This window comes from Martes martes (genome assembly GCF_963455335.1).
Source record: "Martes martes genome assembly, chromosome: 7".
Lineage (NCBI taxonomy): Eukaryota > Metazoa > Chordata > Mammalia > Carnivora > Mustelidae > Martes > Martes martes.
The window spans coordinates 31,995,602-32,021,616 of NC_137894.1; the positions used below are offsets into that span (position 1 = coordinate 31,995,602).

At 36.3% G+C, this 26,015-nt stretch overlaps 1 protein-coding gene across 3 annotated transcripts in view; it reads right to left on the reverse strand.

Annotated features, from left to right (window-relative positions):
- The window catches only part of NEO1 (neogenin 1), a 240,935-nt gene that overhangs the window by 125,090 nt on the left and 89,830 nt on the right, over positions 1-26,015 (reverse strand). For all 3 annotated transcript variants that reach the window (XM_080808312.1, XM_080808313.1, XM_080808311.1), the window contains exon 5: positions 21,138-21,274. In XM_080808312.1, the coding sequence (XP_080664438.1) occupies positions 21,138-21,274 (137 nt within the window). The remainder of the gene's footprint in view (positions 1-21,137; positions 21,275-26,015) is intronic.

The window sequence follows — 26,015 nt, forward strand, 5'->3', positions numbered from 1 at the left end:
ATTTGGAAAGAACTCATATGTCTTTCAAAATGAATGAACAGTTATGGTATATTTGTGCAGCAGAATACTACTCAGCAAAAAAAGGAATGAACTACTGATACATGAAATAGCATGGCTGATCTCAAAATGAGTATGCTGAATGAAATAAGCAAGACAAAAACAGAGTGTATACCATGCAATTCCATATACATAAAATTCCAGAAAATGCAAACTAATCTGTAACAAAAGAGAGCAGATTAGTGGTTACTTGGAGATAAGGGAGTATGAAGGGCAAGGTGGAAGGGATTACCAAGAGGCATCAGAAAACTTCAGGAGTGAAAAATAAATTAATTATTTAGATGGTGGTGACAGTTTCATGCTTGTGTAAACATAAACTTTATCACTTGTACATTTTAAATACATGCAGTACATTTATGTCAATTATACTTCAACGAAGCTGTTAAAAAAGGTGAAATATTTGAATAAATTATTTGTAATTCGTATGTCAAAGAACTGATACTCAGAATATATTTAAAAATTCTACAAGTCAACAAAAGATAATTCAAGCAATGTCCAATCAGAAGGGACAACTAAAGAAAATAAGAACAGTCAATAAAAATCTGAAAGATGACAAACTTCCAATGAATTAAAAAAGGCAAAATGTTTTTTCCCATCGTTATTTGCAGACTATAAAACTTGATGGCTCCAATATAAGGTAAGGTGTGGGGAAACCAGTATTCCCATACTACTGGTGAGTACATAAAGTGATGCCACCTTTCTGCATGGCAACCTAGCAAGGTATCAATATTTAAAACATGAATACCTTTTATTTTAGCAATTATCATAAAAAGATAAAGTGTACAAATGTGTATGTACAAAGATGATCACAGCAGTGTTATTTATGACAGTAAAGCACTAGACACCATCTAGATATTTTAGTAGGGGCCTGGATAAACAAATGCAAACCCTGGAATACTATACAGCAGGGGTCAGCAAATTGTGTTCCATTTTTACAAATAAAGTTTTAGTGGAACACAGTTACACTTACTAGTTTAGGTACAGTCTATAGCTATTTTCTGCTACAATGGCAAAAATAAGTAATTGTGACAGAGACCAAAAGGCCCACAAGACTAAAACAGTTAATATCTACTCCTTTAAGAAAAAGTTTGCTGATGGCTAAAGGCTACTATGTATAATGTACATGGGTATATCCTGACACAGAAATATGTGATCATTATACCCAATTAAAAAAATGCAAAAGTCAGAGTGAATGGTATCACTTCATGAAGTAGTTTGAAATACATACATAAACTAAAAAGTTAACCACAATGCTAATTGTGGATGAAATTATAGGTGACTTTTTATTTCTCTTCTATATACTTTCCAGATTTCTTTTGCTTTTGCAGAGGGAATATAAATATCAATTATTCCTTATAACCTAAAAAAGTGACAAAATTATTTTTGTAGTATCAATTTACATTCTGAAGAAATAATTTTGTAATCTCATTATGGAAACCTTGAATGAAGAATAACCCAATCAAACCCAGTAAATGATCATTAAGCTTATTCTGAACTAATTCCTCATCTCCAAAGATGAAAAGCTTGTTCTTAACCTTGTTCTTGATTTATCAAACTACTACTGGCATATTTATTTTTCACTCCTTACTAGTCATGAAAATGCTCCAAATTGGCCTAGCTTAGAAAAATCTTTGTACACTTTGTCCATATGCAAATTAAAGCATGTTTATTTGAAAATTCCACACAGCAGTTGAAAATAAGCATTTTAGTTCTTAGTAGACATTCAGTAAATCACAAGTTTCAGCAGTTCAATACAAAGCAGAATATTTGTTTTTCAAACTGCTGACCCACTGGTGTACCAAGGGCGGTCCAGTGGGCACAGTCAACTCTGGTGCAGGCAATAAAAAGGACACTGCCTACAGAGGTTAAAAACAATAAGCAAACTGACTTAAAGCTAAAATTGGTCTGCTTTTTATTACCCCCATATGCCAGGAATTCTCAACAATGTCAGTGACAAAAGACTCCTCCCCAAGAGAGCAGAATATTCCTCCTTTGTCAGGTGACCTAGTGATGTTTCATGAAATCAATTTTTTAAAATATGGAACAGGAAGAGACAGGGTGGGGTGAAAAGAAAATAGTGCATCTCACATAGTGTGTAAAAACACTTGCTTTGGAGATAATAACCTCTATACAGAGATTATAGATACAGATAAATAGAAAGATGTAAGATCCAATTTTATATATATATATATATAAAATTATACTCAATATGCACATATATTGAATTGTGGCATAAGATCTATTTCTTACTATCTGTAGTAGTTAAAAATGTCTAAAAACCACTGGGAGAGAATAACGACCCTCATGAAGTGGCATACGCTGCTTGAAGAATACTCAACTAGGAAGAGAGGTTCTGAGTTTTTAATTTTAGTTTTGCCTTAAGTATGTTTTGTGACTTTAGGGAAATTACTTTTCCTTCAAAGGATATAAGACATATGCATGTGAAAAATATGTTAATACAAAAGATAGTTAAAGAATTTGCCGGCATACCCATACCATGGAAATGTAATAAAGTACAGATCATATTTTGTGAATAAAATAAAAGGTGCTTGATGATGTTTCTACTATAATACAACTTCTTGGCAAATAAAATATCTCATAATTCCACCGTCCTGTGCCAATTTCTAAAAATTCATCAGCAAGCTATTTTCAGTATCCCCAGAAAAAGGCAGAAGAGGAAAATACCATTTGGGGACTTTCAGAAGTTTTATCAGTCAGTAGATTAGTAACCATCTCCTGTAGAGTTTTATAAGAGAAAAGGGAACTACACTTTGTGGAGTATTAGCTATGAGTCAGGTATTAGAACATGTACTTTATCTATAAAGTCTCTTTAGAGTCTCAAAATATAAAGTGCATTTATATGTTAAGCATAATTCTGTTATACAATCACTAAATATCAGTCATGCTCCCCTGAAAAGGGCTGACAATAACAATTCTGGCCAATGTAACAACTTGCTTACATACTATTTTCTCACTGTAACACACTAGTGTAATTTGGTGTAAATCCTACAGTTCTCTTTGGTCTGGAGCTCAGGGCCAATGTTCCACAAACAATTTACCACTCAAGTATGAAAATAAAAAATTCTCAAGGGTTCTGAAGAAATGGTATTTTATTTCTGCTAATATAGTGACTAGATTTTATAATTAGATTTTTAAAAAATATTTATAATTAGATGAAGACTAATATACTAGGCCAAATTAATTATTTACACTAGGTAACAGATACCATGAAGTAGCAGTTTATAGAGGAAAACATATTTGGGATTGAATAGTAAATTACTGATATTTCATAGCACATTTGTTCTCTTGCTCCTTCAAGAGAAATTCATATACCTATATTGAGAAAAATTTCAAATCCAAAAATAATGGAAGTAGTAATGATAGCTAAAATTTAACTATTCCTAAAGACACGTAAAAGCAAAGGCTGGAAATTATATTAAAATTTAAAATTTTCTTTTTAAAATTTTTATTATTAAAGATTTTACTTATTTATTTGACAGAGAGAGAGAGATCACAAGTAGACAGAGAGGCAGGCAGAGAGAGAGAGGAAGCAGGCTCCCCACTGAGCAGAGAGAAGGATGCGGGGCTCGATCCCAGGACCCCAAGATCATGACCCGAGTCGAAGGCAGAGGCTTAACCCACTGAGCCACCCAGGCGCCTCTATTATAAATATTTTAAAGATTTATTGGGCAGGAGGGGCAAAGGGAGAGGGAGAGGAGTCTCAAGCAGACTCCACACTGAGCACGGAGTCTGATGTAAGGCTCAATTTCATGACGCTGAGACAATGACCTGAGCCAAGCTAGATGCTTAACCAACTGGTCCACCCAGGCGCTCTGGTATTCTAATTTTTCTATTTCCCATGTCTTTCTGGTACCAATAAATGGACAATTCCTTAACACAATAAAGAATTCTCTAATATGACTGACAAACAGATGCATCATCTACATATAAAATCAACACTGTGAGAAAACTTAGAAAATATATCACAATGCAAGATACAAAAATGACCAATAAGAAGATAGTACAATATTCAACATCATTAATCATCAGGGAAATGCAAATTAAAACAACAGAGAAATACCATTACAAACCCACAGGATGATCACAATTAAAGACTGACAACCCTCAATGCTGGCCAGGATGTAGAGCAAAAAGAATTCACGTATACTCTTGGCAGGAATATAAACTGGTACAATCACTTTGGGGAAAGATCAGGCAAAACAGGAATACTCTTTACCAACAAAAAGACAAAAACTCCTAATACACACAACAATATGCTTTATAAAAGAAGCCTTACATAAACGAACAAACCAAAGACAGGATTACATTTATATGAAGCTTTGGAACAGGCAAAACTAATATGCCCCGTGGGGAAAAAAAAAGGGCGATGCCTTTGGGGTAGTAAGGAGAGGATCTGCTGGGCAGGGACATAAGGGAATTTTCTGCAGTGATGGTAATATTCTGTATCTTGATAGGGATTTTGGTTATATAGGAATACGTATCTGTCAGAACACATTAATAGCACACTAAGACTTGTACATTTCACAGTATATACATCTTACCTCAAAGAGAACTGCAAACAAATATTATGCTCTAGTTAATGATACGAACACTGAAGTATTTGGGTACATCTGCCACTTATTCTAAAACATATCAAAAAATTAAGATGGATGGATAGAGTGACAGACATGTGATGTAGCAATTACATTAAAATGTCAATTGAATACTTCAAGTGGTGGGTGTTTGCTGTAAAATTCCTTCAACCTTTTTTATAAAATTTTTCCAACACACAGAAATGTTGAAAAATTGGAAAAGACTTTTTCCTTAGGAAAAAGATATTCTTCAACACCCCAACACTCATACAACAAGGAAATTACTATGATTAAGAGTACTGAAAGAAAAAAAAGTACTATCATTTTAAGACAGAAGTAGAAATGGGTGGTAAAGATCAGCATCTTGGAGCACCTGGGTGGCTCAGTTGGTTAAGTGTCTGACTTGTGATTTCATCTCAGATCATGATCTCATGGTAGGGGATGGAATTCCACTCTGGGTTCCACACTCAGCAAGGAGTCAGCTTGAGAATCTCTCTCTCTATCCCTCCCCCAATTCAGGTGCTTACTCTTTCTCTCTAATAAATACATCTTTAAAAAAAAGATCAGCATCTTGACAAATTATTTTGACAATGACACAGAACACCTAGCTGACTGTAGACATTTCTCAGTATTTCAAAGTTTATAAGACAAATTCTGTCCAAGAAAATTCTGCTTCAAAACTATAAAACAATTTAGTCCTATGATCATTACTGAATTTTATCTTTTACATATATATGCCATTGTTAAATAATATTTTTATTGAGGTAAAACTGACATATAACCTTGTATTACTTTTGGGTATACAAGGTAGTGATTTGATATATGTATTATTGAGAAATGATCACCACAATAATTCTAGTTAACATCCATCACCACATATAGTTACAAATCTTTTTCTTGTGGTAAGAACTTTTAAGATCTGCTCTTAGGAACTTTCAAAAATATAATATAGTATTATTAACTATGTCACCATGCTATCCATTATATCCCTAGGATTTATTTATAACTACAAGTTTGTGGCTTTTCACCGCCTCCACCCATTTCACACATACACACCCTCTGACAACCACCAATCTATTCTCTGTATTTATGAATTCAGGTTTTCTGTTTTTGATGTGTTTTTTCTTTAGATTTCATGTATCAGTAAGATCATATGGTATTTGTCTTTCTTTGACTTATTTCACTTAGCAAAATGCCCTCAGGGTTCATCCATGTTGAAAATGGCAAAAAACAATGTTTAAATAAAGTCTGCTGATTATCTATTTCTGATGTCAAGAATTCAAGGAATACATTTACCTGTTAAAAACTACTAGTGTCATTTTTCTTCTTCTACTTTCTGACCAAGAATCACTGAAATCAACCAGACAAGAATGAGTCTCGGAGACAAAGTGGACACATAATAGTGAAGCTTTTATCATCCTGGGCTAAAAATGCCTAATTACTTCACTGTGTCACCTCCTGTACCCTTGGGGATGAAGACTGCACCCTATTTGCCATTCTGTCTCCAGCAATACTAGAGTCTACCTTCTGCTTAACTTGCCCTATGTACTGAATAATATTTATAAATATTTACTGAAAACTATCTCTGGTATTACTTTTAAGATAGCCATTGAAATGCTGTATTTGTAATCACAGGTAAGAAAAATATTAACCCAAGGAATGGAGGAGAAGGGGAATGGAGACTGTCCCCATCCTACTCAGCTTCCATCGGACTAGTTCCACGTTTATCTATTTTACATTTCTTGCTTACAAAGTAAGCTCTTGAGTTCCCTGCCTCCCCCCACCCCGCCATCTACACACAAAAAGGTCTAAAGGTGACATGATCTCACCTTTAGAAATTTCTCTGGACAAAAAGACCAATAAATTGTTCATTATCATTACAATGGGGATTGGAAAAAAGCAGAAGAGATTTAGTTTCATTTAGCTTTTTGTCAGCGATGCTCAGACTTTAGATCAATGCAGGGCAGTTAGCTTTCAGATACACTGAGGGTAACCGCTGTATTGATAAGATATTCTTGTTGGGGCAAGATCCCATTCCTGTGTGCATACTGGGTTTACCTGAAAGTGTTACATCAATAAACACTTCATGGGAAAGGGTGGGAGTGGGTAAACAGGGAAGAAATCTATACTAAAGAAAAAAGTTGTCTTGGCTGCTCTTCCCACTAGGAGATTATCTTTCCATTGACCATTTTGGAGCTTCTGAGTTCAATTTTTAGTGAAAAGGTGACATTTTTTAATTCATAAAATTGCTCCCCTTTTCCTGCTGTTCCTAATTCTGGTTATCGTCTCTTTAATGAAGAAAGAGAAAGATAACTAAAATGAAGAGAATGGGAAGTTTAAGCAATTCAATATATTTATTATGAGACTTATAGCCAATATGACTAAAATTACTAAAATACTTTTTGGCATGAATCTCTTTACCAAATCTGGAAAATTCAATAACATCCCTTGAGATAAAAGAAATATTATTAGTAGAAGTAAAATAGTAAATATTATACGGAACACATTTCCTTGAAGACTGAATATATAATAGAGTCAAGAAAAGACAGCTAAAATTAATGAATGAGACACCAAGTAAGCAAAGCTTGATATTCTGAGGTCAAGACAGGTAACTTTACTAGGAAGTAGACTACTGCCAAGGATGACAGCCAAACCTTCTCGCTGGTTTCTGAGCTGGAAAAGGCATGACTTTGCCCATATTGCTATCCTTCTTATTTCTCAAATAAATACTGAAAAGTGTTTACTAATATTTCATCCAATCTGCCACAGCAGACAAGCAGGAGCACAGCATGCATGGATTTAGGTGAGAGCCTAAGAAGCTGGATTGGGCATAAGAGTGGAGTATGGCTGGCCTGCCTCACAGATAACGAAACATGGAGCCAAAGATATTTGCTGGTTATGGCATGCGACAAAACCAAAACAGAATGTCATCTGAGATGTCCATTTGAATGATCCAAGGAGGAAGCAGAATCGGGGTAAATAGGCAAAAAAGAAATCAAAGAAAGAATCAAGTGAAGAGGGTTTAGATAGAAAGAAAAGATTCTTTGAACCCCAGGGACATTAGCCGAGGCACATTTACTAAATGCCCACAGAGCACAGGCACTGTATTAGGCATATTATATCATCATCACAAATAAAGCATTCTCATTTCCATTTTAGAAATAAGAAAAATGAACCTCAAGTAAAGGGATTAACTTGCCAGAGATTAGGAAACCAGGACACACCTCCAAAAACAGAGCTCTCTTCATCATACCATATTTCTACAAGGTGCAATGCTGATCTCTTAGAGGTCTTAGAGAAACCAGGGATCCGTTTCTACTCCATGATTCCTGCTTATTTGTCCCACAAGGCTTCCTCCTGATTAGGGTCATTTGACTTCTTCTCATGCTGCACTTTGACTAATGCACAAACAACAAATAGGCAGGATCTTCAGGCATATGAATGGCTCTTATATTTTGCAGCATTTTCATGGTCAGAAACTATGTATCTGTAGTCCACATAAATCTAGGTTCTAACCTTACATCATATTTCATTTTATTTCATGCGGATACTTCTCATGTTTTCTAGAATACCTGCAGGTTATCTCCTGAAGGAGGCTAGTTACCATGGAAATGAGGTTACTGTATGTCAGAATAAATTTACATAACTTAGAAAATTATTTCAAGCTCATAAAATATGGGATTTACCTGAAAGCTAATATGACCACTGATGTGATAAAAAATATAAGAAGAACTGCAAACCAATTTAAAATGATTCAGGTCCCAATACAGGATTATAAAACAACTGTAAAACAATTTCTAATTTATAGCAATGGCTTAAAAAACGAAACATCTATGAAGTGAAACTGCGAAATACCCTAGATATAGACAGCGAACTATAAAAATGCCCAAATATCTTATTCATTTGTTGTCAAAAATGTAGTGTCAGGCCCTGTATTAGGTGCTATGGATCAAAAAGTTGACATGATGCAGGCCTGTCCTAAAGGAACTCAGTCTGATAGGAGGGAAAGATAAACAAATTGAAAAAACAAAAACAAAAACACCTTAAGGATGACAAGTCAAGCAAGAAAGATACATTAAGTGTATCAGCAAAATCAAAGAAGGTGTGGAGAAGATAGGTATAAGCAACAGGAGTAAACGGGACCAAGAGCTTCAGAGATTTCTCAGGCAAGCCAGACAAGCGAGTCAAAAGGGACTCCAGGCAGAAGGGACAGAACAAACAAAAGAACTAAATGAGGTTTCTAAGAAGTCAGCTGTTGCTAAAATTAAAATACCTCAAGAAGCAATGGAAAGGGACGCCTGGGTGGCGTGTTGGTTAAGTTCTTGGTTTCGGCTCAGGATCGTGAGATCGAGCCCCACATGAGGCTCTGCGTGGAGTCTACTTGGGATTCTCTCTCCTTCTTCCTCTACCCCCCACTCGTGCTCTCTCTTCCTCTCTCTCTAATACATAAATAAATCTGTATTTTAAAAAAAGATACCAAGGCTATATTGCACTGATCAGACTCAGACTCTAATTCTCTCTGCTTGACATTTAGAAGAAAAATGACCCCACCAAGACAAGTAAACATCCAGTATTCTGAGAATTTTAGCTAAGACTTCAAAAGGAAGACATAGAAGGCTTCTTGCTAATTAGTTTGTGGTAATTTGTAAAAGAAAGTCAAAGGACATGGCCCAATTTGTACCGTAACTTTGTGACACAAATAATGTTATTTAATATACTCAAAGCACTTAATCTTGCCATTTAATAGTCTTCTAAAATGTGACTTTTGTTAGATGCATATTATTCTGATATATGGATAGGACAGAATTTATTTTACCAATCACCTACTGTTGCCCATTTAGATGGTTCATAATTTTTCTCATTAAAAATATGTATCATTCCAACAAATACATATCATCGCAATTTCTATGCATAAATCTTTGCACATATTCTGGATAATTCATTAAAAGAAATTACTAGAAGCAGAATTGTGGGCCAAAGGATGTGCAAATTTTAAGACTTCTGATTATGTTACCAAACTGCCCTAACAAAAAGGTTACGTTAATTTGTACTACCAGCAAACAATGTAGGAATCCTCATTTTACTGTAATTTTGCCAAGAGTGGTTTATTATTTTAAAACTCTACCTATGAGCCAAAAAAAGGGCTACTTTAATCCGCATTTCTTCTACCATTCATGAAGTTGAACTTTTTCAGGTCAATTTTCCATTTTTATCTTGTTTATGTGAACAGACTATTCTCTCTTTCCCCTTTTTTCAACTTAGGCACTCATTTGGTCTTTTTAATTTATAAACTCAACTTTAATCTGTGCCAATTATTTTTTCAAGTTTTTTTTTAAAAGATTTTATTTACTTATTTGACAGACAGAGATCACAAGTAGGCAGAGAGGCAGGCAGAGATAGGAGGAAGCAGTCTCCCTGCTGAGCAGAGAGCCCGATGCAGGGTTCAATCCCAGGACCCCAGGATCATGACCTGAGCCAAAGGCAGAGGCTCAACCCATTGAGCCACCCAGGTGCCCCTTTTTTCAAGTTTTTAACACAAGGATTTTGTTCATTTCTGCCATTCTGAAGAACAGGTTTGAAGAAAAACCAGGTTAGAACAAGAAACACCAATTAGGACACTAATGAAGTAGCCTAGGAAGGAGATTAACTAAACTGTTGAACCAGGTGAGTAAAGACAAGGAGAAAGAGAACCTAAATTGGAAGTGGGAAGAAATAAAAAAGACTGAAATGATAAAAAATGATTCTTGTGTTTCTAGCACAAGGGAAGAAGTGGACAGTACCACCACTAAGATACAGAAAACCAGAGAAAGATTTTGAAGGAAGAAAGTTAAGTTCAACTTTGGACATGTGACATTTGAGGGACCTATGGGACACCCAGCTGGAAATGCATAATGCTCAGCAATGGGTCTGCTTGAGGAATCTGGGAGTTATCATTACATAAGTTGTACCAGAAACCATGAGCACAAAGAGCTGTCAGTTGAAGACAGAATATTTTAATGAGCATGTTGAAGAAAAGATCCTCATTAAAGAAAAGCAGAGGAATGGACAGAAATAAAAGGAGAAACAGGATAATATAGTGGAGCATCAAGACAAAATAGTGGGGTTGGAAGTAAAGATGAAGGGATTCAATGCACACAGTCTTGAACTACGATAGCAAACAAGGAATATAAGGGTTTTCAAGCAGCCATTTGGAAGAAAGCTCATCTTTCATGGCTTCGGTACTTTTCTTTAAGCTTTATGTTGGTTATGGGAGGCATCGAAAGGTCAAGAATGGCAATTAATAAAGATGATAAAGCATGTATGTTTATAAACATACATATTATGAATGGAGCAATTATGGCCTCAGTTATATGTTAGGGTAATGACTCATCTTCCTCCAAAATAGCCTTTCAGAAGATTTTTTTTTATCCCAATTTCTTTTACATAAAAATCTATGAAAAGCAAGGTGCAAAGGAAAACATGAGTAATAAAGTAACCATAAACATTAAATCATTCCTATTGTCACAGTTCACGATTTCACTACAAAGTTTCATTCACTCATTCAGCAACTACTTACTGATAATCTATTATGATAAATCATAGTCAATACCAGTCCCTGGGTTTTTTTTAAGTTTGTTTATTTTTCGTAATCTCTATACCCAACATGGGGCTTGAACTCATGACCCTGAGATTAAGAGTTACCTGTTCTACTGACTGAACCAAGCAGGTGCCCCGGTACCAGTCCCTATTGATAAGAACCTCAGTTCTGTAGTAGTGGGAAAAGACATTTAAACAAATCAATGAGAAACACTACTGGTAAAAAAAAAGACCTATTTTGAGAGACATCATAATAATCTGAGGGTGAGAGGATGGTTACAAAAAGCCTCATAGCAAGATTAAGATTAGAACTAATCTTGAACTATCAGAAAATTTTCACTGAGGGTGTGAGGATACAGTGGAACAGAGCCATCAAATAGCACAGTATTTTCAGGAAGCTATATATAATTTGGTAAAGATCCCCTTCATTTCTATCCCAGATTCAGGTGGAACAGTGCCAGTTTATTTTATTAATCCCTATAACAATTTACTAAACTGATTTTTAAAAAAAAACTAAGACAAAGGTAAGTTACATAACTTGCTCATGTTCATATAAAGAGAGACCCAAGCATGCTGGGTCCAAAGACTGCTCTGAACTACTCTGATTCTCAGTTAACAACGAAGAAGGTGGGGCGCCTGGGTGGCTCAGTCGTTCAGTGTCTGTCTTCGGCTCAGGTCATGATCCTGGGGTCCTGGGATCTAGTCCCGCATTGGGCTCCCTGCTCAGCAGGAAGCCTGCTTCTCCCTCTCCCACTCCCCCTGCTTGTGTTCCCTCTCTTGCTGTGTCTTTCTGTCAAATAAATAAATAAAATCTTTAAAACAATGAAAAAGTTGCCTTTATCTGAAGGGTCTGGTTATGTTTTATACATAAGCCATAGGAGTTTATTTTATCCTAAGCCAAGAAAACAGAGAGTTCTTTTTATTTAAGATGGTAAATCTTATGTATATTTTACCCTCCCCACACACAAATAGCCATAATAAGAACTAAAACAGAATTACATGGTCCCAGGAACTTTATTAACTGAATGCTACTTTTTCCAGTTAACTTCTTACAAAGACCTTATAACTGGTGGTAAAAGTCCCAGTGTTATGGATGTTTACAGCAGATCTCCCAGCACGCAGAGATTCTTCCCCAGCAGGAAGGGCAACTATTCGGTGTCTATGGAGGCCTTGTTTCTTTCTTCCTGTTTCCACCAGCCAGCGTCCCTATGCCCCTGTGATGAGATGCTCTGAGACCTGCAGAAGCTCATACAGAGAACTCTTCCTAAGTCTATCGAGAACTGAGATTTCTAACAAATGAGAGAAGACTACTGTAATTCATCATGAATTAAAAGGAAGTGAAATCAAGCAGAAGACTGGCAGAAAAGGTGAGATCAACATCTTAATGTAAGTAGAGATCAGACTGAGTAGAAAGGTAAATGTGGAATGACATTAGGCTCTGACTTCAGAGGAAGATTGTAGAATCAGTTACAAATCTGTTATGAGTATCGACAAAGTCAAGGAGGTGGCCAATTCAAATTTACCAATTTATCCCACAAGAATACAAATGGAAAATTTTCTTCCTTTTTGTGTGTGGGGAGGGAGTGGAGATGTGTATCACAGACTGTTATGAATGTTAAGAGAAAAGGAAAAATTCCTCTTAAAAAAAAAAAACAACAACTCATGACCAGTGGGTGTTATCGGCAATCTGAGATGACAGGAAATACACAGTGGGCTAATTCACGTCACAGCATGTGTAGAAATCCCAGGAGTTAATGATAAAACAATAAATTTGAAATATTTAACAGATGAAGAATGAACTTATAACCTTTTTCTGCATTAACACTCACTATGGCATTTCCTGTGGCTATAACTTCTTAAAAAAAAAATAACAGAAATCAGATAGGTATGACCACATATACAGAAATAACTATATAAACACTTTATGTGTATGTGTGTGTGTGTGTGTGTGTGTATAATCTCCAACTATTTCTCATAAACTGCTTTCCCCATTTGAAAAAGAAAATGCTTTCAGTTATGGGACAAAGTTCAAAGTAAAATTTTCCAAACTTTCATTGTACATAGTAACTTCTTATCTGTAAACAATAAAAAAGAAAAGACCTCATGTGACGCATTAACAGTACAGGTTCAATTATTTTAGCTACCATCCAGATTAAGAAACAGAACACACCAGAGGTCCTGTTGTTCCACATTCAGTCACTACTCTGCCTTGGTCCAAAAGTAATCACTATCCTGATTTCTCAAACCATAGATTAATTTTGCCTATTTTTGAACTTTATAAAAATGGAATCATATAGTATGTATTCTTTTGTAACTGGCTTCCTTCCTTCAATGATGTTTGTTTTATCTCTGTGGTTGAATGTAGCAATGGTCTGTCAGTTTTCACTGTTGATAATATGCCACTGTAGGATTAGAGCACTACTTATCAGTTCTACTGCTGATGGATGTTTTAGCTGTTTCCAGTTTTGATTTACTGCGAATAAAGCTGGTGAGAACATTACTGTGTGATTTTTGATGCATATATTTATACACTTCTGGTGCACATACTCCTACGAATACAACCATTATATCATAAGATATGTTTGTATGTAGTTTCAGTAGGTTCTGCCCAACACTATTCTGAAGTGATTTTATCAATGTATAGTCCTAACAGCAATACCTCACTGCGTTCCTAACCAACATCTGTGATTAGCCTCTTTAATTTTAGCCACTCTGGTGGAGTGGCTTTTATTTGCATATCTCAGAAAACTAATGATGATAACCACTTATTCAATAGCTATCTGGAGATCTGTGAGGTAGTAGCTCAAGTCTTTTGATGATATTTTACTGGTTTATCTGTCTTTGTTTACCTTGTTGATCTGTAAGAGTTCTTTATAGGGTATACATCAAGAGTTGAAACTTTTTCTGAAAAGGACCAGAAAGTAAGTATTTTAAAGATTTTTTTTTTTAAATTCATTTGAGAGAGAGAGAGAGACAGAACACAAGCAGGGGGAGAGGCAGAGGCAGTGGGAGAGGGAGAAGCAGACTCCCCACTGACCTGGGAGCCCAACATGGGGCTCAATCCCAGGACCTGGAGATCATGACCTGAGCTGAAGACAGACACTTAACCTTATCTGAGCTACCCAGGTACACCAAGAGACTAAATATTTTAGAATTTGTGGGTCATGAGGTCTCTCACAACTACTCAACTCCACAGAAGCAGTCAATATATAAATGAAGCAGTCAATATATAAATGAATATGACTGTATGCCAATAAAACTTCATTTATGGACAATAAAACTGAATTTCATTAAATTTTTATATATCACTAATTATTATTCTGTTTCAACCATTTAAAACTGTATAAGCTATTTTTAGCTCACAGGCTATATAAATACAAGCAGTCAGACAGATCTGATCTATGAGCTGTAGTTTGCACACTCTTTATCTAAATAGGGACCTTCATCAAGACTTGCATTTAAGTCTTGTCAGGTGTTTAACAATGCTGTTGTGCTTTACAAGGACACCCAACCCTTAGCTTTGCTGAAACTCTCTATTTTGAATGGTTTTTCCTATTTTATTAATTTTGCTCTTGTCTTTACTTCCTTTCTTCTATTTCCTTTGGGGTAAGTTCACTATTCTTTTTCTTTCTTTCTTTCTTTTTTTTTTTTTTTTTTAGCTTTTTGAGATAGATGTTTTAAGTCACTGATTTTTTTCAGTCTTTCTTCTCTACTAATATCTGTACTTAAGGCTATAAATTTTTTCTAAGTATCCCATAAGTTTTGATAGGTCATATCTCTATTAGTTCAAACTATTTCCTAACTTTCATCATTATTTCTTTTCTGATTCATGGATTATTTCAAAGTGATTCACTTAATGCCCAAACACCAGGAGATCTTCAAATTACCAGTTTTTAAAGTTACTTTTTCATAATTAGTTCCAAACTCAATTTCACAGTAGTCAAATCTGTAGAATTTCAATTCTCTAAAATCTGCTAAGAATTGTTCTGTGGTCAGTATATGTGGCATATTTTAGTAACTGTTTCATAGGCCCTATCTTAAAAAAAAAAAAAAACAGTTTATTCATTTGTTTGGTGCAGTAATCCTATAAATATCAATTATATTGCTTATATCTTACTAATCTCTTGAAATATATTTATACTTATTTTTAATTCTTGGTTATTTTTTCCACTAATTCTCCTTCAAATGGAATATATTATTCTATCCCTACACTTGTTATGGCCAAAGTTTTTAGTTCTGGGTTATCGTTGATATATTTTTACTTTGATTCTAGCCTTTTTAAAAAAACTTTTTGCACTTTCCCAAGTTACAACTGCTGCACAGCAAACCAGCTCAAAACTTAGTGGCATAAAACCATCACCATTTTCTTATGCTCATAGATCTCTGGATGAGGAATTAAGACAGCCCAGCAGGAATGGCTTATTTCTGCTCCCCAATGTCTATAAAAACTTGAATGTGTAGGTTTGACTTAGAAAGCTGGAGACTCAAATCAACTGGAGACTTCTTCATTCACATATCTGGCCCCTTGATTAGATGACCAGCAAGGTGGGCTTAGTGGAGCTGTCTACCAGAGCGCCTACAATGCAGTCTTTCTTTGTGGCTTGGGCTTTGCACAGCATGGCAGCTGGGTTCTGAGAGGGAGATCCCAAAAAGTGACTGGCGAGTGGTAATTCCAAAAGAACCAGGAGGTATCTCCAATGGCTTTGTATAAGCCTCAGAAGTCATATGACACCACTTCTGCCATACTCTTTTTATGTAAATAGTTCCAAGTCCACTCAGATTCAAGGGCAAGGGATATAAAGCCCACTACTCATTAGGAGGACTGCCAAAGAATTCGAGGGCTACATCTTAAAATTCCTGTATCTCCTGCAGCATTTCCTGAAAGTGTCTCTTCTAATTTAAGTATGTATTCCAAAAGTGTTTTCAGTGTGTATCTTTGTACAGCAAACCCTCTGAGGTCTTATGTGATGAGGATTTTTATTATAACTCACATTTTGAATGGATATAAATTCCATGTGGATTCAATGTTCTTTTAACACTTTAAGAAACATTACTCCATTTTCCTCTTAAAATCAGATTTCTCAAAATTGATATTAGGTGCAATATCATTCTTGTTCCTTTACAGGTGATCTGCTCTTTATCACTGGAAGCTTTAAGAATTCTGTCTTTGTCTTTGATATTATCTGTAACTATATGGGTCCAAGGCTGGGGTTTCCTTCCCACTTACACACAGAAGTCTTTAAGCCCTTTTAGACTAAGGTCTTCCATTATTCTTTAATTCTGAGAAACTGATCTTAATCATTTCTTCAAATATTTTCTCCTCCCTTTCTGTTCCTCTCTTAGGATTCCTATTTACCAGGAAAGAAACTCTTCTACATCTAACTTTCACGCCTCTTGACTTGTATTCTATGTGTTCTCTTTGTCATTTAATATTGTATTCTCAGAGTTTTTCAAAAGCATCATCTTCCAACTCATGAGTTTATCAACTGTACACGTTTGACCACCATCCAGTCTACTCTATTCTTTACTTTTACATTTTTCATAACTAATATTTCTACTTGGTTCTACATTGTTATGTTTTCTTGTTTTTGCATAGTACTGCTACATTTTTCTAATCTCCTGAAATACATTTATTAAGTTTATTTTTAATTCTTGATCAATCTTTTTCAAAAATTCTTGATCAATCTTTTTCAAAAATTCTCCATCAGAGGGTATATGTTATTCACTTAGTTGTCTTTGAGAGTAACCGTACTATCCAGGTGACTAGTCTGGCTATAAACTAATGTTTTCCTGGGGAACCAGTCACTCTGTTTAGTAACATATGGTTACCGGACCTCACTGTATCCAACCTGGTGAAATTAACAAGAGAGGAGAGTGATCCCCAGAGCAAAGAGCCCCAGGGACCTTAGAACTACTGCTGTTTACTCCAGTTTGCCGGGCATTCCACATACGTTTCCTCTCATTTAAACTTGGAGAAACAACACTGGGCACAGAGTCTTGCTAGGCTGAAACACACCAATGGGAGTTTGGGAGGGGAGAAAAAAGGTAGTTATCCCTAGTGGGCAATTAGTCAGGCCACCCCCATTTATATTAATGCCATCAGAGCCATAGCAGATCTTTTGAATAATCATGGAGGCCTGAGCCACTGCTAGTCACTTCTGTGGGGAAAGAACAGGGAAAGACAGTTTTAGGCAACACCAGAGAGGAATAACAATAGAACTTAATAGCCTTCCAATCTATTTTCTCACTGTTTCCTCATGCAGTCCTTAGTCCCAGGCTATAGCCACCACCCCCACACATACTCCACCGAGACACATACAGATTTATGAGAGCCTTAGTCTCCCCACACGTCCCTCTTACTCCTCTAGTTTCTTCAGAGCTGATCTTGGGTGAAGGAGTCAAGAGCTGGGACTAGTTTGATAGAAAATGCAAACCAGCCTAGAAACTCTTTTCTTTATCAATGGTGCACAACTTCTGTTCAATTTCAACCACTCATAATCCAGTTCAGAAATGTGATGCAGGGAGTGCCTGTGTGGCTCAGTGGGTTGCGTGTCTGCCTTCAGCTCAGGTCATGATCCTGGAGTCCAGGACGGAGTCCAGGACTGAGTCCCGCAACAGGCTCCCTGCTCAGTAGGGAGTCTGCTTCTCCCTCTGACCCTCCCCTGTCTCGTGCTTGCTCTCTCTCTCAAATTATTAAATAAAATCTTTTAAAAAATGTGATGCAAAATGAAAAATTAAAATTTGTTAGTACAATATTGTATAACCATAAAATTTACCCTGGGGCATCTAGTTTAGACAGTAATGTTAAGTGCTTCCTAATTCTTTCATGGACACGCATAACAACCCTACCTTCATACCTCTGAAAACACATTTTATTTATTTTTCTAACTTTTCATTAACCATGGATTTATAAAGCACTGTGTAAACTTTTGAGTAAATTAAAAAAAACAACAACAACAAAACCTCTGTAGTTCTTCTGCTCAACATTTTTGACCTCTAAGTGTCTTCAAGCACCACAACTCCCCAGTCTTCTACTGCAGATCAAAGACCAACTATTAGCCTCAAGCCGATCTGAAACTATGTCAGAAATAGAGAAGTTAGCAGATAGGATGTGTTTTCACCAGGAGGCAAGAAATGAAAGGGCCTAGCAAGTGAAGCTGGGGAGGAAGAGAAAGAATCAGTGGGCAGCTGGTCAGACTCGGTTAAGAAATGAATTTGGATGTTCCCTATAACAAGGATATCAAAAAAGCTAATTCAACTAAAAACTAAATTTCATTGAGGAATACAATATCTAGTACCAACGAGGCAATGTTTTTGACTGGCGATAAGTTATCAACAATAATTCTCAGTTCTCAACACCCCGCCACATGCTCTGGAGGTCAAAATCTTTTCAATTTTTGCCAATATAATGGTTGAGAAGCATGATACCTTTTAAATTTGTATTTTTCTCACTAGTAGTATGGTTGACTATCTGCCAATAAAGAAATGCAAACATTAATAAACCCTTGTTTGTGAACTTCCTGTTCATATTCTTTATCAATTTTCCTCAGGTTTTTTTTTATAATCAGTTTCTAGAAACTCTATTTTGAGGATTCTCACCCTTTCTCAGTTATATGTTACAACTATTCCTAGTCTATCATTTGCATTTAGCCTTTATTTACAGGGGCTCTTCTATATAACTTTAAAAAAAAATTTGTATGTTGTCAACATTTGTTGGTTTTTGCTTGATAAGTTCTTTCCTGTTCTCAGACTGTCTTTTCCAGCACAGATAATACAAACATTAAACCCATATGTTCTTCATTTTTTCATATTTTGACAAACTTTATTTTCTCCTGCTTGAAAATCTATTCTACCAATACCCTTTAGTAAATAAAAGTTTTTCCCCCTCTGAACTGAATTGCTACTTTGATAACAGTCTTAAGTTCTAGAATTACTTATAATAGCTGGATTTTATTCCTTTTGATCGCCTACTCTTGGGCCAATACCATGCTGTTTAATTAGAGAAGGTTGTGTTAATTTTTAATATGTAGGTTTCTTTACTCTTATTCTTTCCTCAGTTTTCTAGAATGTACTCATTTAAAGGGCACTTTCTCGAAAATTAGAGGCATAGATTAAGATGGAACTACGTACAAACTGTAAATATGTATTATCTTACAACTAAAAAAAATATAGTAAGTTACTAGAAGAGTCTTAATTCAATTCCATACAATAAATGAAAGTTAAAAAGCAGAAAACCACCAGATGGACAAATGCAACCGACATATACGGCAGACACTATGCCTCACACCTGAGGTTAATAACAAGGTACTTTACAGTGGAGGAAACTGAGGCAGAGGTAAGAAATGGAAGAGAGTGTTAGGCCAAGAATCTGACTAATGGTAAAAACAAAAAGAGAAAACATCTAGTAAGGGAGGCAGAGGGACCAAATAAGATGGAGTTCACTAATATTTTACTTGTATGATCCAACCCACACACAGAGGTAAAGAAATAAAATGGATAAACAGATAAATAAAATAGAAATAGAAATTGGTCATTCTACAATTGGTCATAGCCAACCTTCCACCTAGCCAAGAATGATGGTTGAGCTCAGGTGAGGCAATAGTTATGTAATTAACTGTAATAATTACAGTCTAAGGCTTGCTTTTTTGATTTTCAGAGATGATGAATCCATCCACAAATAGCAACAGAGAACATAAACATTCTGTGCTTTTGCCAACATAGGAGAACCCCAAGCAGTCTATTCCCCAATTCCTATCAGAAACAAATTTGAAGGGCGCCTGACTGGCTCAGTCAGTGGAGCATGCAATTCTTGATCTCGGGGTTGTGAGTTCAAGCTGCACGCTGGGTGTAGAGATTAGCAAAAATAAACAAATATATATGTTATATATAAAACAAAACAAATTTGAGTCCTCTGGTGACTACTGGAAGTATAAGTGTGGTTATGATACTTCCTACTCTGAAACCCACCAGTGAGCCAAGAGAAACAAACTTTCATAAAAATATGGAATAACCCTAAACCACAGATTAGGAAGTATTCTATCAAATATAATACAATTTGAGACAAGGTAATAATGAATAATATGAGCCAAAATACACCTCTACATATCCAAGCAAAGTTGGATTTCCTGAAATAGGAAAGGTCTTAAAATTTTTTAGTTGAAACAAAGGTAAAATGAGGGTGTAGATAAATTACAGGCAATATAGCAAATATTCCTCTCACGGTACATTTCAATATGGAGGAAGAACAAGGGACACGGAGATAAAGGAGAGATAATGCCATGCTCATTTTCTCTGACTTCTAAATCAGAGAACCTGTAAGGGAAGATGCTGTGAGGACCAACATTAGTTGAACAGGAAGAGATAAATCATCAAGTCATCAAAGAGATGACCATGTTACATTGAGAGACATAGTACATTCCATCCTGGGTGATCTATTCTCCTGAAAGGAAGGAACACCAATGCTTAGGAGATAAACGGTTCTAGGTCAGAGTGTAAGAAGTCTCTCTGAGATAAGAAAAGTGAACTGAACCTTCCAGATGCCCCAGAACACAGCCTTCCCCATACTACTACTACAGATAATAGCAATAATTAACTGGGCTCTTACCATATTCTAGTCACATATTCTAGGAGTTTACAAGTATTAACTCTTTTAATCCTTAAACAACCCCAATGAGGTAAGTACTCTTATTATCTCCATTTTACAGATGAGGTAAATGAGCATCAAAGAGGTTAAGTAAATTTCCTATAGTTATATAGCTAGGAAATATAAGACCAAGAACTGAACCTAAGCAATCTGGTGTAAAGCTCAGGGTTTTAACTATTACGCTGTATTATCTCTTCTACTTTAATGTTAAACAATTAGCAAACCCATAAAGCACACAGAATTTATTTATACAGGAAATAATGACATACCTTGTACTGTAAGCTCTGCTTGAGCTTCAATTGTTTCATTTCCATTATCAGCGATACAAAAATAAGTCCCCGCATCATCCTCAGTAACATCACTGATCTCCAGACTACCACCTGCCAGCAGCACCAGTTTTTCAGAGCTGCATAAAAAAATATTGGCACATTTCAGAAGTAGGAAAACAATAACTGAGAAACTCTTCACATAAAACAGAGAAAACACTTAAAATGCATTATTATTTACATGACTACAGAGAGACTAACAAAATAAGCAGAATTTAATTTAGTCCAATTTATTCTGCTCATATTTAACATGCATAAATAATCACAAATACAAATCAAAATGTTACAATGAATTATCTCTAACACTTATTTTTTCCGAGAGAGAGAGGAAGAGCATGCAAGCTTGGAGTGGAGAGGGGTAGGGGAGAGGGAGAGAGAGAGTCTTAAGCAGGTTCCACACCAAGTGTAGAGCCCAAAGCTGGCCTGGATCTCACATCTCTGAGATCGTGACCTGAGCCAAAATCAAAAGTCAGATGCTGAACCGACTGAGCCACCTAGGCACCCCTATCTCTAAACACATCTAATTATTCTCAAAGGTATACAAGTTTTGTAGCCAATTCCACTCCCCACAATCCATCCCTGCCTCCCAGATCTCCCCATTTTTTCCTGCAAATGATTTAATTTTGAAGTCTGGAATCAATCTGTCACTCCACTACAGCTACGCCACACTGAGAGGACTACTGGAGAAGGTAAAATGTCAGATCAGAAACACAAAGTTGTGAGGCCACCCTGCCTACTGACAGTTTCCTATGGTGGCTTGGCTAGGAAAGGGAGGAAAAGGGACAGGGAAGGGAGAGAACAGAGTTGGCAGAGAGCAGCAACCTGGGTGTGGTTACCAGGTATGAACATGCTATCATGCCATTATCAACAAGGACACTGACCACAATAACCTAAATCTGTATAGTGCTTTAAATCTTTTAAAGAGACTACTTAAAGAAAAAAAGTGATCCTATAACACCAAGGGGAAAAAATCAGAAATCAATATTCTCATCAAATTTTTATAAAGTAAACAAGTTTAGCTGATTTGGGTCCAAGTTTGTGGAGTTATAATTTAATTTTTATTTGGAGGTTCTATGTCTAAACTAGTTTTCATAGGCAGATATTTCTCTCAAATCTTCTTATTGTCACATTTCGTACCTGTATCTACGCTTAACAAAAAATATGGCTTTTCATATAGAATTCCTGATGGGGAGAAAAAGAGAGGAAATGACTATTTGGTCTGTGCCACATTTATAATTCTCATCCTAAGTGAAGAGCTATTCTGGCTTAAATTTCAGTATACTCTGAACCTGAGTAATTAAGCTTCCCAAAACTGATAAACAAGATTAAGTTTCTGGACAACGAAAGAGGAAAACCAGAATCAGGTTTGGTGGTTTCTCTATGAAATACCCTGCAAGAGGTCCTGACTCAACTTTATCAAGTGGCCTTCTATTAGACCTCAAATCCCAACTGAACATGATGAGACAGAGAAGCAATGAACATATCATGGAACAGAGCAAGAACTACTAGGATAAAACAGAGAGATAAGACACGATTTCCATGCCTCACAAAATAAGAAAAATTTACAAAATTTAAAATCCTCTATTTCACGAGAAAAAATTAGTACTAGTCTTCAGAAATGGAAAACAATGCCCATGAGTGGAAAATCAGCAATATAGACACATGATACCCAGCTGAGGGGAACATAATTTGAAATACTATTTGGTAGGGTACTTTTGAACTGAGATACAGTAATTTCTATTTAATAATCATACTAAAAAATACTCCTGATACTTGCTTTGTTTTAATTTTGCCATAACTGAGTGCCAGTACAGAAGTCAATCTTTCTTAACGGAATTGATTTTACTCCCTTGAAAGAAGCCTGGGAGGAGGAATGGCTGTTAGTTTGACAGAACTCATTAAACCTGTTCACATGACGATGTGATAGCTTCCAGTAAGATGGCAACCAAGTCTTTGGAACTCCAAAATTCAAAGAGATAACAAAAGGAACAGTATGTGAAAAGTAAACATGGTCACTGGACCCAAGTTAGATTGAGTGCTGCTAGACAAAGGAAGTATGTGTGTCCCTGGGCAGTCAGGGGTCAGTCTAGGAGATCTTGGTGTGCTAAGGAGACTTTATGTTTGCTTGTTTTGCCAAAGGAAAGGCCTTGAAGGAGACAAATCACACGATTTAGTGAAGGACAAGAGGAATGGGAAAAAGACTAGAAGCAGAAACTTTGATTGTGAAATTATTGTAATGGTCCAGAATTAAAGAGAAAAAGATGAACTCTGGCAGTAACAACAGAGGTTAAAAAGATGGCAAAAAGTATTGACAACTCTTAAAACAATGGACAATGAAGGTAAGGAGAGGGATTCATCCACTCAGCAAATATTTACTACTGTGCCTCTGTGTGTCAGACAGCAGCTGGGGATGCAGCAGTGAGCAAAAACACAACCAGTGCTTCTGTGCAACTCAGGGGGAAAGACACACATGAAAGATGATAATTTCAAAAAATACTATACCAGAAGAACCTACCAGGAAATTAGGAATGAAATTTTTCTGACCAAAGTAACCCTTGAACTGAGATCTAAAGAATGAGAAGGAGAAAAAGATTTCAGAAAGAAAGAGTAGCATATTCAAGAGAATGGTGGCAGAAAGTACCCCAGTGTTTCAGGATCTGAAAATAACCAGTGTGGCCAAGTTTAAGAGAGAAAAAAGAAAGAGAAAGATGAGGATGGAGCCAGACCATACAAGGTTTTGAAAGTCATTTTAAAAATTTGAGTCCTTAACCTAAAAACAATGAAAATCCATTAAATATTTTTAAAAATATTTAAAAATATTTTTATTTTTAAGGGGGTTGACAACGATGTCATGAGATCTGAGCTTTGGAAAGATCACTCTGACAGGAATGTGAAGATGTATCTGGAATGAAGCCAGAGTAAGTATGGGAAGACGGGAGAGTTCTGTGGTAACTGGTGGTTTTCAGAGATGGTTAGGAGGTTCCATGACAGATCTTATAGTTGGATTAGAGAAGCTGAGTAAGAAATTCATGTCCAGGAAGATTTCTTTTTTTTTTTAAAGATTTTATTTCTTTGACAGACAGAGATCACAAGTAGACAGAGAGGCAGGCAGAGAGAGAAGGGGAAGCAGGCTCCCTGCTGAGCAGAGAGCCGGATGTGGGGCTCGACGCCAGGACCCTGGGATCATGACCCAAGCTGAAGGTAGAGACTTTAACCCACTGAGCCATCCCAGGTGCCCCTGTCCAGGAAGATTCTTAAGGTTAGGGTAGTAGGTGTGAAAGGGAAAAAAAGAAAAGGAAATTTGCTTAATTTAGTTTCTTGTGTGTTGTTATTTGAGAGAAAGGTAAGCCTTTTTATAGGAAAAAGAGATGGAACCAATGGAGAGAAAAAAATTTGAAAAGAAGATTCATAAAAGTGCTAGAGAAAATGGAAAGTAGTAAAATCCAGAGCACAAAAGGCCATCTCTTCTTTTAAAACAGCAGGAAAGGAAGGGAACAATACTTATTCTCTTTTGTTGTTGTTGTTTTTTCATTAAACTTATTATGAGGTAACTGCAGTTTTAAGAAATAATACAGAGGGGGAACACCTGTGTGGATCAGTCAGTTAAGCATCTGCCTTGGGCTCAGGTCATGATCCCAGGGTCCTGGGACTGAGTCCCACATCAGCTCCCTGCCCAGCTGGGGCTCGGCTTCTCCCACTGCCTGCTGTGCTCACCCTCCATGTGTGCTCTCTCTCTGACAAATAAAAATCTTAAAAAAAAAAAAAAAACTAATACAGGGACCTACTGTATGTATGTCTTTACCCAGTTTCTCCCAATGGTAACCTTGTAGAGTACAACATCACAACCAGAATACTCACATTTCCATCACCACAAGGATCCCACCTGTGGCCCTTTTATAGCCACACCCCTTTCCTTTTCCTCCCACATCCTCACTCACCCCTGGCAACCACTAATCTGTTCTCCATTTCAGTAATTTTATCATTTCAAGGAGAATATTATATAAATAAAACCATACAGTATATAGCCTTTGGGGATTGGCTTTTTTCACTCAGCATGATTCTCCAAAGATCCATCCAGGTTGTTGCATATAACAATGGTTCCTTCCTTTTATTGCTTGGCAGGAATTCCACAGTGTGGCTATACCTTAGTTTGTTCAACCATTCACTCAATCAAGGACATCTGGGCTGTTTCTAGTTTGGGGCTATTACAAATGAAGCTGCTGTGAATACAGACAGGCAGACTTATGTGGAACATGAAGTTCACTTCTACAGGATAAATGCCCCAAAGTGTTAATGTTGGGTCATATGGTAGTTCCAACATGGTAAGCTTTTAAAGAAAAGGCCAGTGTCATAGAGTGGCTGTACCATTTCCACATTCCAGCCAGCAATGTCAGACTGATCCCATTTAACAGTATTTGATGCTGTCAATTTTTACAAAGTGTGGCTATTCTGATAGGTACGTAGCAGTATCTTACTGTGATTTTAATTCGTGTTTTCCTCATGGCTAATGAAGTTAAACGACTTTTCTTGTGCTTCTTTGCCATCTCCACATATTTCCCAGTAAAACATTTATTCATGTTTTTTGCCTGTTTCTAATTGGATTATGTGCTTTTGTACTGTTGAGTTTTGAAAGATTATTATACATTTTAGATACTAGTCCTTTGTTGAAGGTGTGGTTTGCAAATATATTCTTCCACTCTGTAGTTATCTTTTCATCCTCTTAACGGGGTCTTTCATAGAGCAAAAGTTTTTAATTTTGATGAAATCCAATTTTCAACTTTTCCTCTTATAAATTGTGCTTTCAGTGTCAGATCTAGTAAC